The following is an 18,461-nucleotide window of genomic DNA, read 5'->3' as shown; positions in this document are numbered from 1 at the left end:
GCTCCCCTCATCAAGACCAAGCCCTGCATCCCAGCATTTGTCCTTCACGGGACAAGGGCTGACAGGCCTGTGGCTCTGGGTATCTGGGAGGCCAGAGCAGTTCTGGGAACCTCAAAATGCATCCCCTTGGCTTTGCCTGAAGTCTCCCTTGAGAAATCAGTCAACCACCACCCCCTGGAGCTCAGCCCTCCCCAGTCTCCAGGCTCATCTGCCCCAGGAAGTGTGTTCTGGTTGGCTTCTCGGGTACTGCCCTCTGAATGCCTCCGTCCCTGCTGGCCACACCCTCGCCCCTGGAAGGTACTCACGTGTGTGTTACTGATCTCTGCAATTCCCTCAGCAGCTGGAGCCCCCAGCCCCTAACCAGGGTGACGGTTACAGGGCTTTGCATGCCAGGGCTTTGCATGCCGTCCGACTTGCAAAGGTCTGTTGGCATGGCTGCTACTTGAATCATTCAGGTGAGGCCTGATCAGGGCCACGACCCAGCACTCAAAGGAAATGACCTCCACTTGGGAGAGGACACCAGGGGCCACCAAATAAATGGTAGCTCAGCTTCCTTCAACTCTGCATGTTGATAACCAAACCCAACTTGCGCATGCGTGTGTAGCGCAGACTGGGCAGGGGACTTGGCCTTAGGGAGCTGCAGGTCATAGACGCGTTTCTGACCTGGAAGAGCTCTTGGCAACCTTCTCATCAGGAAGTACTTCTGCACACGCCGCTGCTGTTGTAGGCTGGCTCTGGGCGAATGCATGGGTCCTTCAGTGCAGGGCTGGCGGGCTGACCTTCCTCCACTTGCGAGGTGGTCCTTACCTTGTTTTTGGTCCCCAAGATCATCTGGTGCAGAAGGAGGCAAGGGAGCAGGTGGATGGACTCCGAACGTTGCTCTCAGCACAGCCTGACTGTGTTTCCTGTTACCAAGCACTAGGGATCTCTAGTCCGTGCCAGGCGACTTGCACCAACACCTTTGCCTTGTCGGTCTGGGCGAGACTGGTACGTCACCACTCAGAGCCGAGCTGGCTGCTGGGCAGGCTGCTCCCCATGGTTAGCAGGGCCCACATAGGTGGCAGTGGCAGTGGCAGCCTGCTCAGCAGCCGTGAGCAGAGTGATGAGGGGGCCCGGTGCGGAGTGCACTGAGTTTGATCAGGCTGTGGATACGTGCAAGAGTGCTGAGCGGGGAGGAGCACTGGTGGCTGCAGACACTGTGGACTCTTCTGCTCTTCCCCTCCCACCCCTCCACCCTGAGCAGTGGCCTTGCAACCCAGGCCACTGAGAAGAGTGCAGGCTTGGGCAGGAGCAAAGTGACAGCTATGTGCCCCCTGAGGCTTCCACGCACCGAGGTGGCGGAGCCCATGACCTCCCAGATCAGGGTCTCTGACAGTCAGCCCTGGGCTGGGCAGCTCAGCCCCCAGGACAATCTCTGCCCACGTGGCTGTGCTGCCAGCCCCCCTGAGCTCTGGGTGCCAACCCTGCTCCCGGCCAGCTCCCTGCCTTTGAGAATCCTGCTGCAGGTTTTTCTGAAATAGATTCTTGGGGCCTCATTTCCCAGCAATTAGTCAATGTGCTGTCATGCATTTAATAAGCAGGAAAGCTGGGAGACAAAACCGTCTGCAGAGAGGGCTGGGAATCGTTTGCCACAGAGTGGCGAGCTCATGTCCGACAGGCCTCAAGACTTCCCTGTCCCCCACCTCCACCCCAAGGAGGGCTCACGGGTGAGGGGGAAGAAGGGGACACAGAGCTTGCTCTTTTGGTGGACCCAGGATGAAAGCTTTACTGCATCACAGCTTTCTTCTCCCAGAACTTGTACTTGGGCTCTGACTCCTGAGTCTGGGGGCTTAAGGAAAGGAGGAAGGGGCCAAAGAAGTGACGAAAAGCGAGTTAGGAAAGGACACTTGGAGAACTGTATTAGCAAAGATAGGACCTCGAGAGGTGCTCGACCAGCCCAGTTCCATCTGGGAAGGCAGTTGGGATTTCCAACTGCAACTATGATTGGGAGATTTCTGACATCCAGGTCATTACTTGCTTCCAGTCCTTGCTCATCCTCAGCTGTTTCCTTCCACAGAAGAAAAGGGTGTGGTTATCACCAGCTTCCAGGACTAACACTTCTGTGGACTGTAATCCACTTATTTAATCATTGCGACAACCTTACATAGTAGGCGCTATGATTGCCGCATTCTGTAGATGGAGAAATCGAGGCACCGAAGGCTGATGGTCTGGGTCACAGAGCTCAACCGCAGGGGTGGTGTGGTTTGAATGCAGGAATTCTGGCCCCAGGATCTGTGTGTTTAGCCATTATGCTGATGGTCTGCCAATTTTTTGAGCACATATTATGCACCACGTTCTGTGTCTGGTGTTGGGGATGCTGTTTGGCCCCAGAGATCTCCTGCAGATATTCAAAGCCAGAAATGAACTTCATGTAAACAAGCCCCTGTCTCATGCAGCTTCTAACAAGATCGAAGACACCGACTGTGGGGTAGCAGAGGAGCTGGAGCTGAGCTTCAGATTGCTTCTTGCCCTTTCCTTTTTTTTTCTTTTTTAAGATTTATTTATTTATTCGAAAGTCAGAGTTACACAAAGAGAGAAGAGGCAGAGAGAGAGAGAGAGAGAGAGAGAGAGAGGTCTTTCATCCGATGGTTCACTCCCCAGATGGCCACAACAGCCGGAGCTGCACCGATCTGAAGCCAGGAGCCAGGAGCTTCTTCCGGGTCTCCCATGCGGGTGCAGGGGCCCAAGGACTTGAGCCATCTTCTGCTTTCCCAGGCCATAGCAGAGAGCTGGATCAGAAGTAGAGCAGCCAGGTCTTGAACCGGCGTCCATATGGGATGCCAGTACTGCAGGCGGCGGCTTTATCCGCTGTGTCACAGTGCCAGCCCCCTAACTAGCAGTTTAGAACATAGCATCCCGAATTCTAGAAGACACATTCAAGTGTACATGCAAGTACTTACTAAGATAGGTCATATGCTGGGTCACAAAACAAGTCTCAGGAATCTTAAAATTAGAGTCATGCAAAGTACTTTTTTTTTTAACATAATGGATTAAATTAGAAACCAAAAGCACTGTTATCTGGAAAATCTCCAAGTAATTGGAAATTAAGCAGCATTCTTCTAAGTAACTCATGGGCAAGAAGAGACATCACAAGGGGAATTAACAAATATTTTAAACTAAATGATAGCGCACAATGTAAAATAATTTGCGGAATGCAGTTAAAGCACTATATAGAGGAATATTTATAGCTTAAAATGCATATGTTGTAGAAAAGAGGAAAGTATAAAGTCAATGATCAAAGTTTCCACCTTACAAAACTAGAGAAAGAAGAACAAATAAAACTCATGCAAGTTGAAGAAAGAAAATAATTAAGATGCAATAAGAAATCAGTGAAGCAGAAATCAAACAGTATAAAAAATCAATAAAGTCAAAATATGGTTTTTGAAAACTTAATTCAATTGATAACAACTAAATATACTGATCAAGAAGAACCAAAACAGGAAACACAAATTATAACCTCATGAATGGAGGCAAAGACATCATTACAAGTCGTACACATAGTCAACAGATACTGAGAGACCAGTATGACGATGTTATGTCAATAAATTTGATATCTTAGATGAAACGGATAAATTTCTTGGAAAGTTATCCTGTCAAAACTGACATAAATTATATAGAAAATCAAAATAGCACTTCATCAAAGAAATAAATTGAATTCATGATCTAAAGTCATCCCACAAAAACAGGTCCAGGCCCCTGTGGTTTTACTGGTGAGTTACAGCAGACATTTAAAGAAAAATACCAATTCCCCACAAACTTTTGCAGAAAACATACAAGTAGCAATACAACCTAACTTATATGATGAGCCCAGCATAATTTTGGATTAGAGAAGCTGAGTGGAAATTATAGATCAATATTCCTCATAAATATACATAAAAATATCTTCAAGAAAGTATGAGTAAATAAAGATCAGTAATATCTTAATAGGATAATACTCCGTGACAAAGTATTGGTTCACCATTCAAAACCCCTCTATGGAGGTCAATGATTAATAGATTAAACGAGGAAAGTCATTTGCACTCAATAAGTGTAGAAATAGTGTGACAAAGTTCAATACAAATTCCTGATAGAGCTCAGCAAGTTAAAAATAGAAGGGAACTTCTTCAGTCTGATAAAAGACATGGAAAGCCTGCAGCTAAAATTATACTTGCTGGTGACAAGCTGTATATTATTGGAACAAAGGAAGGATGTCTGTCATCTATAGTTCTATTCAACACTTTGCTGGCAGTTCTTGCCAGTGTAACAAAGCAAGAGGAAAGAACAAAAAGTAAAAAGCTCACAGATAGGAAAAAAGAAGTAAAATTGCCTTTATTCCAAGTGACAGGGCCTTTTTATAGAGACATTAAGGAATCTTAAAAACCTACTAGAACTAATATGCAAAGTGATCAAGACTGCAATATATGAGGTCACTATATAAATACACTGGAAAAAATTGAAATGTCATATCTAGTGCTGTAAAATAAAACATTTAGGAGTTAATTTCTACAAGAATCTATAGAACATTCCAGGAATAAATTAAAGAAGACCTAAATAAGTGAATCCAATGTTCTTGGACTGTAAAACTCAATTGTGGTAAGAAGACAGACAATTCTCCACAAATTTATCTTCAGATTTGCTGCAATTCTAATAAACTCCAGGAAGCTATTTTGTATGAATTAACAATCTAAATTTTAAAATTTTCATGGAAAAGACAAAGGACCAGGAAAAAACAAAGTGATTTTAAAAAGAACTAAGTTGAAAGAGTTTCACTACTTGATTTCAGAATTAATATAAAGCTACAGAAAGATATCAAGATGGCCCTACAGAGGTTCTCACAAGTTGCTTCCGCCTCCACAGAGGAAAATAAAAACAACAAATAAAAACTTGTATCTCAAGGTGGGTGGCCGAGGGAGAGTTCTGGAACTCAGCGTGGAAGACATGGGAACTGTACAGGACTGTGTGGAGACTGGGTGGCAACAGAGAGAGAGAGGAGCAAAGCACACTGGCACCCAAGACCCCAGCCCCATGCTGGAGGAATCCTCATTGTGGTAAAGGTAAATGAGAGTGCATCAGAGCACCTCCCCAGAGGCACCAGACGCCAGATCTTAGCTACAGGAGGGTGTACTGTTGTCAGAGGCTTGGAGCTCGGCAAGGGAGCTGCATGATAGCAGTGACAAGGTGGAGAAAGCATGGGCCAGGCCCACAGTGCCCAGGCCGCCTCAGTGCGGCATCACCACCTTGAGAAAGCAGCCAATCTCGGAGTACACACCTCCCAAGGAGACAGAAGGCCCTGCTATACCCATCCGCGGGGTCCCACAAGCATCCTACTACAACAGCAAGAAGGGCTGTAGCCTCACAGGCTCAGCCACACCCAGCAGCCCTACAGTGACCCCAGGACCATGGCCTAAGCAATGGCCTGCACTTCAGGGGTCAGCAGGGGGACTCCTCCCAGGCCCCTCGAAGCTGGGGTACTCACCCCTTTGACTTGGGGACCCTCCTCCTTCCTCTGCGGTAAGAAGTCTTTTACCACAAGCCGTCTTCAGAAGCAATAGACACAGCTGACCCGCCGGATGTGCAGTGTGGGTGCACAGGAAGTGTGAGAAGACAAGCTAACGCGACATCCCCAAAGGAGCACAGTCACTAGAGTGGCAGACCCTAACAAAGAGGACGTCAACAAAATGGCTGAGAACGAATTCCAAAGAATGACTTCCAGGAAACTCAGTGAGATTCAGGAGAAATCAGACAGTTCAACTGAACGAGAAGAACGATTGTGTGTATGAACGAGAAGCTCAGCAAAAAGATATTTTGAAAAAAATAAACAGAAATCTTGGAAAGGAGGAACTTAATAAATCAAATAAAAAATTCAGTTGAAAGCGTCACAACTAGACCAAGCAGGAGAAAGAACACCTGAACTTGAAGACTAGACTTCTGAAATACCCCAAATCAAAAAAAAAAAAAAAAAAAAAAAAAGAATCAAGACTACCCCTGAGACCTTTGGACATCGTTAAAGGAACACACGTTCAGGTTTTTGGGATCTCAAAAGGCAAAGAAAAGGGGAAAGGCATAGAAAACCACTTCAGTGAATTCATAACTGAAAAACTTCCTAGGCTTGGGGAAGAGATGAACATTCAGGCACAGGAGTCACAGGAATCCAAACAGACATGACTACAGGGAGATTCTCTGCGGGGGGCAGCGTGGTGCAGCAGGTAAAACCTCTACCTGCACCGCCAGCATCCCACGTGGGTGCCAGGCCAGCTTCCTGCTGATGGCCTGGGAAAAGCAGCAGAGGATGGCTCAAGTGCTTGGGCCCCTGCACACTTGTGGGAGACCCACATGATGCTCCTGGCTCCTGACTTTGTCCTGGCCCAGCGCTGGCCATTACGACCATCTGGGGAATGAACTAGTGGATGGAAGATCTCTTTCTATCTGTAACTCTGACTTTCAAATAAATAAATAAATAAATATTTTTTAAGAAAGAGTTTCACTGCATTTATTATAGTCAAACTGTCAAGAGTACAAGACAGAGAATTCTAAAAAAATAAGACACACGCACCAAGTCACATTTCAGGGAATGCCCCCCTGAGACTCACAGCAGGTTTCTTAGCAGAAACCTTACAGGCCAAGAGGGAATAGAGCATTATATTTCAAGTGCTGGTAGAAAAAACTGCCAGGAAAAAAACACTATATCCATTCAGCCAAGACATCCTTCACAAAACGAAGGAGAATAAGGACTTCCCAAGACAAGCAAAACTGAAGGAATTCAGCACCACCAGCCCAGCCTTGCAAAAGATGCTTAAAGGCACCCATCATCAAGAAGCAAGGGAAAGATAACCACTGTCATGAAAACATGGGAAAGCGTACAATTCACTGGAAGAGCAGGATCGCAAAAGAGATATAGAAAAGAATCAGCTTTATCCATACAGCAAACCACCAAATCACGAAGATGAACAACAGAAAAAGAGAAAAGTTCAAAGCAAGTAGAAGAAATAAAGCAAAAGAATGAGAGTAAGTCTTTTTTTAAAAAATTTATTTTATTTATTTGACAAACAGAGAGTTACAGGGTAGGAGAAGGAGAGAGAGAATTTTCCATCCACTGGTTCACTCCCCAAATAGCTGCCAAAGCAGGAACCTAGAACTCCATCCGAGTCTCCCATGTGGGTGGCAGGAGCCCAAATACTTGGGTCATCTTCCAGTGCCCTCCCAGGCACATTAGTAGGCAGCTGGATCAGAAGTAGAGCAGCTGGGAATCAAACAGGAGTTCATATGGGATGCTGGCATTGCAGGCACTGGTTAAACCCACTGTGCCACAACTAAGGTCCCAGGAGTAAGTCTTTGTTTATCAATAATAAATGAATGTAGATAGACTAAATTCTCCATTTAAAAAATACAGACTGGCTGAATGGATAAAAAACTAAAAATACCCAATGATAACTGCCAAGGAGAAGCTCACTGCACCAGTAAAGATACATTCAGGCTGAAAGTGAAAAGACAGCAAAAGGTATTCCATGCAAACTGGGGGTGAAAGGAACAGGAGTAAGTATACTTGCATCAGACGAAGTAGACTTTAAAACAAAACTATGAAAAGAGAAAGAGAAAGTCACTATATAATGATCAAAGGATCAATTCAGTGAGAAGATGTAACTATTGTAAATATTTATGCACCTAATGCTGGAGCACCCAACTTTATAAAACAAACATCATTAGAACTAAGTAGACAGACTCCAATGTAGTGATAGTACCACCAATGAATCAGCCCAGAAGAAAAGTCCATAAAGAAACATAAGAATTAAACTATAGAGTTAAACTCTACCATAGACCAATGGACCTAACAAGACACCTGCAGAACATTCAGTCAGCGCCCACAGAAAACGCATTATTTTTATGAAACATACAAAATTCTTCGGAATAGATCATATGTGAAGCCACAGAGCAGCTCTTGACAAGTTCAAGAAAGTCAAAATGATACTTTCTGACCACAAGGAATTAAACTAGAAATCAGGGATTGGCACTGTGGTACAACAGGTTTAAGCTGCTGCTTGTGACACTGGCATCTCATATTGGAGCACCAGTTCAAGTCCCCGCTGCTCTGCTTCCAATCAAGCTCCCTGCTAATGAGCTGGGAAGGCAGTGGAGGATGTCCTTACCACCCAGGTGGGAGACTCAGATGGAGCTCCTGGCTCCTGGCTTCAGCCTGGCCCAGCCCTGGCTGTTGTGGCCATCTGGGGAGTGAATCAGTGGATAGAAGATCCCTTTATCTCTGTCTCTTCTTATCTTTCTGTCACTCTGCCTTTTAAATAAGTAAATAACTCCTTTTTAAAAAAGTTAGAAATCAACAATTGAAGAAGCTCCAGAAAACAGAACAACATGTTTTTGAATGAATTGAAAAACTAAAATAGAAATTTAAAAATTTCTTGAAACAAATGAATATGGAAACACAGCACAGCACACCAAAATTTATGGGATATAGCAAAAGCAGTACTGAGGGAAATTTATAGAAATAAGTGCTTAAAATAAAAATAAGAAATATTCCAAATAAGCAACCCATCTCAAGACCCAGAAAAGAAAGAACAAAATGAAAATTAATAGAAGGAAACAAAGATCAGAAAGAAATGAAATATAGACTAAAAACCACAAAAGATCAATGAAACAAAGAGCTCATTTTCTGAAAATATAAAGAAAATCGAGAAATTTTCAACTAAACTAACAGAAAAAAAAGAAGACTCAAATAAATACACAAAACCATAGACCAAAAAGAGAGGTATTACCACTGATAGCACAGAAATACAAAGGATCATTGCAGAATATTATGAATGACTATATGTCAATGAAACGAAAAACCTAGAAGAAAGGTAGAAATTGCTGGACATCTATAACCTATCAAAGTTAAATCATGAACGCATAGAAAACCTGGACAGACCAAAAATGAGTAATGACATTGAATCAATAGTAGACAGGGCAGGCATTTGAGCTGGTGGTTAAGACACCATTTGGATGCCTACATTCCATCTCCGAGTGTCTGGGTTTGAGTCTGGATCTGCTCCTGATTCCAGCTTCCTGCTAATGTGCGCCCGGGGAGGCAGCAGGTGATGGCTCTGATAGTTGGATCCCGGCCACCTGTGTGGAAGACCCAGAGTAAGTTCCCAGTTCCTGGCTTCTGCCAGGCCAAACTCTGGTTGTTGTGTGCATTTGAGGAATGAACCTGTGGATGGGAGCTCTGTCTCTGTCTATCTATCTGCCTGTCTCTCTTTCTTTCTTTTCAAATAAAAAACAGTAAGAAAAACATTATACCAAGAAAGTCTCAGGACAAGATGGCTCTATTGTCTATTCTATCAGACCTTTAAAGAAGTAACACCAGTTCTTCCTAGACTATTCCAAAAAACTAAAAGGGAAGGAACTCTTCTAAATTCATTCTTTGATCCAACACTATGCTAATATCAAAATCAGGCAAGGACACAACAAAATAGAAAAATGTAGATAAATCTTCCTGATGAACATAGATGCCAAAAAATTTTAACAAAATACTAGCAAATGAAACCCAATAGTACATCAGAACCATCATTCGCCATGATTGATACCCAAGGAAGGCAAAGGAATTTTAATATATGCAAATGAAGAAATGTGGGATTTGGAGCCAGTGCTGTGGCACACCTGCAGTGTCAGCATCCCATATGGGTGCCAGTTGGAGACCTGGCTGCTCCACTTCCAATCCAGCTCTCTGCTCATGTGCCTGGGAAAGCAGCTGAAGATGGCCCAAGTCCTTGGGCCTTTGCACCCCTATGGGAGACCCAGAAGAAGCTCCTGGCTTCTGGCTTCAGTCTGGCCCAATACTGGCCATTGCAGCCATTTGGGTAGTAAACCAGTAGATGGAAGATTCTCTCCCTCTCTCTCTCTGCCTCTGCCACTTCCTCTCTGTAACTCTGCCTTTCAAATAAATAAATAATCTTTAAAAAAAAAAAGAAAACGAAAAGAAAAAAGTATGGGACTGGTGTTGTGGAGCAGTGGGTCAAGCTGACCCTTGTGACACTAGTGGCCCAGGCAGCCAGTGTCTCAGTGCCAATTCAGGTCAGGCTGCTCTGCTACTGGCCCCGCTCTCTGCTGGTACAATTTGAGGGGTTGGCAGCAGAGGATGGCCCAGGTGCTTACGCTCCTGCTGCCCACGTGGGAGGCCTGGATGGAATACCAGGCTCTGCAGCCATTTGGGAGAGTAAACCAATGGATGGAGAATCAATTCTTTCTCTCTCTCTCTCTCCCTTTATTTCTGCTATTCTGCCTTTCAAATAAATGGGTGCATAAATCTAAAAAAAATCAATAAATGCAATATATCAACAGAACAAAGGACAAAAATCATATGATCATCTCAATAGATGCAGAAAAAGCACTTAATAAAATTCAACATCCCTTGCAATAAAAACCCTGAAAAAATTAGGTATAGAAGGAACATACCTTTGTGTAACAAAAGCTAAGGCTATATATGACAAGCCTATAGCCAATATCATACTGAAAACAGAAAAGTTGACAGCATTTTCTTCTAAGATCTGGAAACAGACAAGGGTATTTACTCTTACCACTCTTATTTAACATAGTACTAGAAGTTTTAGCCAGAGCAATCAGGCAAGAGAAAGAGATGAAAGGCAGAAAAATAGGAATGGAGGAATTATTCCACTTGCAGATGGTATGATTCTATATATAGAAAAATATAGATTTCCCAAAAGACTATTAGAACTGGTAAATTCAGGAAAGTTTCATGATACAAAATCAATATACAAAAATCTGTATCATTTTATACACCAATAATGAACTTCCTGAGAAAGAAATCACAAAATAAATCCCATTAATGATATCACCAAAATTAAAAATGAAAGGTAAATCTAGAAATAATATAACCAAAGAAGCAAAAGATCTCTGCAATGAAAAATAAAATTCTGGTGAAAGAAATTGAAGAAGGCACACACACACAAAAAGGAAAGGCTTCCCATATTCATGGATTAGAACAATTAATATTGTTAAAATGTCCATATTACCCAAAGTAGTTTACAGATTCAATGGGATCCCCATTAAAATATGGATGAAAGTCTTCACAGAACAAGAAAAAACAACCTTAAAATTCATATGGAAACATAAAAGACTCCAAGTAGCCAAAGCACTCTTTAATAAAGGTAAATAAAGCTGGAAGAGTCACAATACCTGATCTGGAGAAATGTCACAGAGCTGTAATAACCTAAACAGCATGATGCTGGCATTAAAAACAGATGCATTTTGGGGCTGGCACAGTAACATAGTGGGTAAAGCCACCGCCTACAGTGCCAGCATCCCATATGGGCGTCAGTTCAAGTCCCGGCTGCTCCTCTTCCGATCCAGCTCTCTGCTATGGCCTGGGAAAGCAGTAGAAGACGGCCCAAGTCCTGGGCCCCTGCACCTGTGTGGGAGACCCGAAAGAGGCTCCTGGTTCCTGGTGTTGGACTGGCACAGCCTCAGCCATTGTGGCCATCTGGGGAGTGAACCAGCGGATGCAAGACCTCTCTCTTTCTCTGCTTCTCCTTCTGTCTCTGCGTAACTCTGACTTTAGAGTAAATAAATAAATCCTTAAAAAATGAACAAACAAACAGATGCATAGACCAGAAATAAACCCACATCTACAGCCAATGAATTCTCCACAAAGGCATTCAAAGCATACGCTGGAAAAAAGACAGCCTTTTCAATAAACACTGTTGGGAGAATAGTACATTCCTATGCAGAAGATTGAAGTTTGACTCCCCCCACCTCACATACTATTAGACTAAATGATCAAAGACCTAAATGCAAGACCTGAAATTATGAAACTAGAAGAAAACACAAGGGAAACACTTTGAGGCATCAGTATAAGCAATGATTTTTGGATAAGATCCCAAAGCACATGCAAAAATACACAAATGAGATGATAGCAAACTAAACAGCTTCTGCATAGCAAAGCAAACAATCAACAGAGTGAAGACACAACAGACAGAATGGGAGTAAACACCAACAAACTGTGCATCTGAGACAGGGCTGATGCCTGGAATATATAAGAACTAAAAAGCTCAAAAATAAAAAAATGTGATTTTTAAATGGCAAATGATACATTTCTCAAAAGAGGAGATACAAATGACCGACAAACATATGAAAAAATGCTCAATCTCATTCATCATAAGGGAATTGCAAATCAAAACCACAATGAGCTGTCATCTCTCCCTAGACGGAATGACTATTACAAAAAAGAAAAAAAAAAAAACAAACGCTGGTGAGGATGTAGAGAAAAGGGAACAATTACACACTGTTGGTGACAATGTAAATTAGCATAGCCATTATGGAGAACAGAGTGGAAGCTCCCTAAAAAGACTAAAAATAGATCCACCATATGATGTCGCTATCCAGCTTCTCATTAACTCGTATATCCAAAGTAAATGAAATCAACATATCAAAGAGATACCTTCATTCCCATCTTCTCGTAGCACTTGTCAGAACAGCCAGTATGATGGGATCAACCTGTATGTCTATGGTGAAAGGATACAGCAAATGGGAGTATATACACAATGTAATATTATTCAGCCATAAAGAATAACAAAAATCCTGTCATTTGCAGCAAAATGGGTGGAACTGAAGGAAAATTATTTTAAATAAACCAGACACAGCTAAACAAATATCACATGTTGTTTTTCATAAGTGGAAGCTAAAAAAAAAAGATTGATCTGTATGTAGAAGAGTGATTACTGGAGCCTGGCTGTTGGGAGGGGGGGGGCGATGCAGGCAGCAGGAGGAGAGAGGGAGGTTGGGTAATGAGTACCAAAACACAGTTAGGGAAAAGGAACACATTCTAGTGTTCCACAGCACAGTAGGATGACCATCGTTCATACCAGCTACCTCGAATTTTGTGAAGAACTAGAAGAGAGGAACTGGCAGGCTCCAAACAGGAAGAAATGATAAAGCGATCAGGCAGCTGTCTGGTTAGCAGGTCAGACTCTGCTTGGGATGCCTACACAGCACGTTGGGTGCCTGGGTTCAAGTCCTGGCTCCACTCCTGATTCTGGCTCCTTGCTGATGTGTACCTTGAAGGCAGCAGGTGATGGCTCAAGTAGTTAGATCCCTGCCCCCCATGTGGGAGACCCAGATTGAGTTCATGGCTTCTAGCTTTGGCTTGGCCCAGATCTAGATGTTGGAGCATTTGAGTAGGGAACCAGCAGACAGATTTCCCTCTCCCCCACCCTCTGTCTCTCTGCCTCCAAAGATAAATAAATATTTAAAGAAAGAAGAAATGATAACAGAATGGAAATGCTAATCACCCAAATTTGATCAGTACGTGCTGTATAAACATGTGTTGAAATATTACACTGCATACCATAAAAATGTGCATGGTAATAAAAATAAGAACACAGTAATCAAGTTAGTGTTGAACTGTTATAAATAGAACTGATCAGTGAGGCCGCACAGGATTTTTGAGTCAGATGGTAAATTGATTCAATGAGAGGACTGATAGTCTGTTCAGCAAATGGTGCTTGAACCACTCATTTTATGAACAAAATAAGCTACACTCTAAACTTCCTCCACATACAATAATTAATTTGACATGAATCATAGATCTGACAGTAAATGCCACCACTCTGAAACTTTTGGAAGAAAACGCAGGAAAATGTCTTTGGGACTTTGGGGTAAACAAAGATTCAACATGGCACCGAAAGCAGTGGTTGTAAAAGAACAAAACTGAAAAATTCCTCTTTGTCAAAATTAACATTTTAATAAATGTTTATTAAAATATTATTATTAAATAAATATTTATTAAAATATTATTATATAATATTTATTTGAAAGTCAGAGCTACACAGAGAGAGGAGAGGCAGAGAGAGAGAGAGAGAGAGGTCTTCTGTCCGATGGTTCACTCCCCAGTTGGCTGCAATGGCCAGAGCTGTGCCAATCCGAAACCAGGAGCTTCTTCCAGGTCTCCCACATGGGTGCAGGGGCCCAAGGACTTGAGCCATCTTCCACTGTTTTCTCAGGCCACAGCAGAGAGCTGGATTGGAAGTGGAGCAGCCAGTTCCTGAACCTGCACCCATATGGGATGCCGGCACCTCAGGCCAGGGCGTTAACCCACTGCACCACAGCGCAGGCCCCACAGCTGGCTTTTTTGTTTTTTGTTTTGTTTTGTTTTTTGACAGGCAGAGTGGACAGTGAGAGAGAGAGACAGAGAGAAAGGTCTTCCTTTGCTGTTGGTTCACCCTCCAATGGCCACCGTGGCCGGTGGACCGCGCTGATCCGAAAGCAGGAGCCAGGTACTTCTCCTGGTCTCCCATGGGGTGCAGGGTCCAAGTACTTGGGCCATCCTCCACTGCACTCCCAGGCCATAGCAGAGAGCTGGCCTGGAAGAGGGGCAACCGGGACAGAATCCGGTGCCCCGACCGGGACTAGAACCCGGTGTGCCGGCGCCACTAGGTGGAGGATTAACCTGTTGAGCCACGGCGCCGGCTAACAGCTGGGTTTTTTAAAAGATTTATTTTGAAAGAATTACAGAGAGGGAGAAAGACAGAAATATTTTCCATTGGCTGATTCACTTACCAGATGGCCACAATGGCCAGGGCTGAGCCAGGCCAAAGCCAAGAGCCAGGAGCCAGGAGCTTCTTCTAAGTCTCCCACGTGGGTAGCAGGTGCCCAAAGACCTGGACCATCTTCTGCTGCTTTCCCAGGCCATTAGCAGGGAGTTAGATTGGAAGAGGAGCAGCTGCGACGGCACCCATATGGGATGCTGGCATTGCAGGCAGGAGCTTTCCCGGCTACTCCACAGTGCAGGCTCCAACAACTGTTTTTCAAAAGACAGAAAGAAAAGAAAATGGAAAGTAAGACCAGACTGGGGGAAGATATTCAAAACATGATTGAAATAGACACTTTGCAAAAGAGCTTAGCTACGGCTAGCCAGCAGACACATGGGAAAATGAGCTATGTCATTCGTCACCAGGAGATGCAATGGAGCCTACAGTATTAAACTAGTTCACTTCTATTGACAAGGCTGAAATCAAAAAGACAAAGGAGGCTAAGTTTCTAGCATGGGAAGCCCCTCAGATTCTCATATACTGATGGTGGGAGCAGACAAGGGTACGACTGTTTTGGCAATTTCTTATGAATTTCACCATGTACCATCTATCCTAAGAACCAGCAAACTCGCTTCTAGTTATGTACTCAAGCAAAATGGAAACCTATTTCTTTGAAATACTTTTACAAGGATGTTTATTCCTAATAACACAATCCTGGACACAATTCAGTTATCCATCAGCAAGTGAATGGCTGAATAACTTGTGGTGTGTTCAGACAACGGAACACTATTCAACCACAGCAAGAGTGGCAACAGAGAGAACAATCCCAGGATGCCTGCAGTAATATGATGAATCCCAAAACTTCGTGTTGGGGTTGGCATTTAGACTAAAGATTAAAAAGTCCATGTCCCAAATCGGGGTGCTGGGGTCAGTTACCCAGACCAGCTTCTAATGCAGATCCTGGGAGGCTGTTGGGTCCTTGGTACCCGCATGGGAGACCTGGATTGAATTCTGGTCTCTGCCTCAGCTGGTCCCAGCTTCAGCTATTGAGGGCATCTCTCTCTCTCTCTCTCTCTCTCTCTCTCTCTCTCTCTCTCTCTCTCTTTGGACAGGACACACGTGGCCATGCTGTCCTGTTCTCAAATAAATTTTTAAAAATTAGACACAAAAATACTGTGGTGAACCAAAGTAGCCAGGCACATACGCACACATGTCATGTAATTCAATTTATGTGAAGTTCTAGGAGAGGAGAGGAAACTTCTTTGATAGGGATTGGATGAGTGGTTGTCTGGGGTGGGGGTGAGGATTGACAGCAAAGGGGCATGCAGGGCTTTCTGGGGTGAAGGAGATGATGTGTGCCTTGGTTACAGTGTAGTTAGACCGGTCCACACGCGTACACTGAGCCACGGTCCTTGAAATCTGTGCTCTGCACTGCCTGCAAAGTATACTTCCATAAAGTTAATATTTTAAAATGTCACCCCTGTATGGTTGGTGATGAGTTAGTTCAAAGTGTTTGCCAATAGAGCAGGGGTTAGCCTGGCAGTTAAGATAGCCATGTGTCATATCAGAGTGCCCGAGTTTGATTTGTGGCTCTGGCTCCTGGTGCCAGCTTCATGCTATACAGACCCTGGGAGGCAGCAGGGGATGGGTCAAGTGGTTGGCCACTCATGTCAGAGACCTGGATTCAGTTCTTGGATACCAGCTTTGGCCCTTCCCAACCCCCAGCCATGGTGGGCATTTGGGAGTGAGCCAGCAGATGGCACATCTTTATCTGTCTCCCCCTCTCTCTCTCTCTCTCAAATAAATAAAATAATTTAAAACTGGTTGCTGATATTCTGAATGGCCAAAGATCCCCGTGCCAGCATCATGCACATGGGCTTGTTCTCTTTGGCTGGAGGTGATTTGCACAGGAAATCTAGTTCCTCTCTCATCACAGAATTCTTAATTATGGACCAAGGAGCATTCTTTCTCTTCTTGTAAACAAACAAACATACACATGGAAGGACTTCAAAAATCTGTTCACCAATGACTCTCTTCTCTGTAGCAGGCTTTGCTTTGAGTCTAACTTAAATGTCTCGTGCTGTGTTGCACTGTTTTTTTTTTTTTTTCTTTTGCTCTGGTAAATTGGAGCTTGCTGTGGTCTGGGCATGAGGTTCTCTGCTGCTGAGACAAAAGCTGGCAGAGTTAGGAGAGACGCAGGTGGTGCCGTCCCCGCTGCCCTGCCATGCTCCTCTGTGGCTCTGCCTATCCCTTCACTGAGACCCTCGAAGACTCGGCTGGGGTGAGCAGGTGCCCGTGACCCCGGCGACCTCCCAGGGGCCTTGCAAGCATTGACCCTGCCTTTGCTTTCTCCCCCCTCCCCCCAGGAAATGCTAAAGGACGAGGTGCGGACTCTCACTTACCGTAACTCCATGTACCACAACAAGCATGTGTTCAAGGACAAGGTGGTGCTGGATGTGGGCAGTGGTACCGGCATCCTGTCCATGTTCGCTGCCAAAGCCGGGGCCAAGAAGGTGTTTGGGGTGAGCACCGCCCTCCCTCCTCTCCCCGCCCAGTCCCATTCCAGAGCTTCTGCGGAGCCCATCCCTGGCCCTCTCGCAGACCCTGCTTCTTCTGTTTGGGGGGAGCCACCCTTTCAGGGGGCAGCCGGGAAGATCAGGTGTGCCCCTCAGGGGGCAGGGCAGGTCCCCGTCACCAAGGCTGTGTTTCAGGCTCCGTACCCTGGCCACTGCTGATGCTGGTGGAGGAAGTGTGCCTTTTCTCAGGCCCTGCTGGTGTCGTCGTCAGCTCTTGGTGCTGAGCCTCTGTGAGCTGGAGGAGTGGCACGGTGCGGTGACACGCACAGGGGCTCTGGTTTGATCTCTCCTCTTTCACGCACTGGATGGAGAAGCCACCTCTCTGCACCCCGAGTCCCCGTGTATGAGATGGGCACCGTGAGAGTTTCTCCCCCAGAGGCCGAGGGGAGGGTCATGGGTGAGTTTCTCACAGCGGAAGCACTTAGGACAGCGCCCGGCCTGTGGCACAGGTGCGTGCCTTTATGTCAGGGTTGAGGTGGGGCCCCGGGAGGCAGCAGAGACCCCTCCTCCTTTCTGGGAAGGAAAAGGACAAGCGAGTCAGTTTACCCACGATTTGGGCCAAAGGGTGGAGAAGCCACCAGGGTGTGGATGTCGATCTGCTACGTTGGCTGTCCCAGCTCTGCAGGCCAGAGGTGAAGCTGAGCTCCCTGGAAACCTCGCCCTACCCCGCCTCAGCCCCTCGCAGCCGCATGGCCAGGCCGCAGCGTGGCTGGACGTGTCGCAGGCCCAAAGGACACTATGGGAAAGAAGGGCCCGGGGGGCTGCTGGCTGGCATTGGGAAAGAGAAGAGGGCCTCTGGCTGGGTTCTGCTGGCAGTCAGACAACACCGGGACTCCCAGAGGGCCCGCGGGAGGGGGCTGTGGGGCAAGCTGAGTGGCATTCGGGGCTCCTCCTTCTCAGGTCATCCCGTAGCCTACCCGGGCCCTCCTGCCCCCTGCAGGAACAGCCTGTGGGGGTGGGGATAGGGGACACACGTGGCCATGCTGTCCTGTTCTGCAGAGCCTGGGTGGTTCTCAAGGTGTCCCAGGTATGTGATGGCCACGGGCCAGTGAAGCCAGCCCCTAGACCTCCCAGGCTCCTTTGCAAGTCCTCCCAAAGGACGGCTTCCCCTCCCAGCAAGGTCACAGGGCACCACAGTTGCACCTGAGGCCATGGGCTGACCCCCACGGGCCTTCTCTGTGGGGGCTGAGGCCCCACGGTGGTGGGGCTCAGGGCCGAGCAGGGAAAGGCAGTGCCACTGGTCCCTGGCTCCTGAGTGCTTGGGGGCTGCAGCCACGGAGCTGTCAGGAGGGACCCATGGGCATCCAGCTGTGGGCACTTGGCACCAGCGGTC

The 18,461-nt window shown here is 45.6% G+C and overlaps 1 protein-coding gene across 1 annotated transcript in view; it reads left to right on the top strand.

Annotated features, from left to right (window-relative positions):
• The window catches only part of PRMT8 (protein arginine methyltransferase 8), a 103,019-nt gene that overhangs the window by 39,843 nt on the left and 44,715 nt on the right, over positions 1-18,461 (top strand). Inside the window, exon 3 of the mRNA XM_062195462.1 lies at positions 16,919-17,074. Coding sequence (XP_062051446.1) covers positions 16,919-17,074 — 156 coding nt within the window. The remainder of the gene's footprint in view (positions 1-16,918; positions 17,075-18,461) is intronic.

Source organism: Lepus europaeus, chromosome 6, assembly GCF_033115175.1.
Source record: "Lepus europaeus isolate LE1 chromosome 6, mLepTim1.pri, whole genome shotgun sequence".
In the NCBI taxonomy this organism is placed as follows: Eukaryota; Metazoa; Chordata; class Mammalia; order Lagomorpha; family Leporidae; genus Lepus; species Lepus europaeus.
This window is presented reverse-complemented; position numbering and strand designations above follow the sequence as displayed.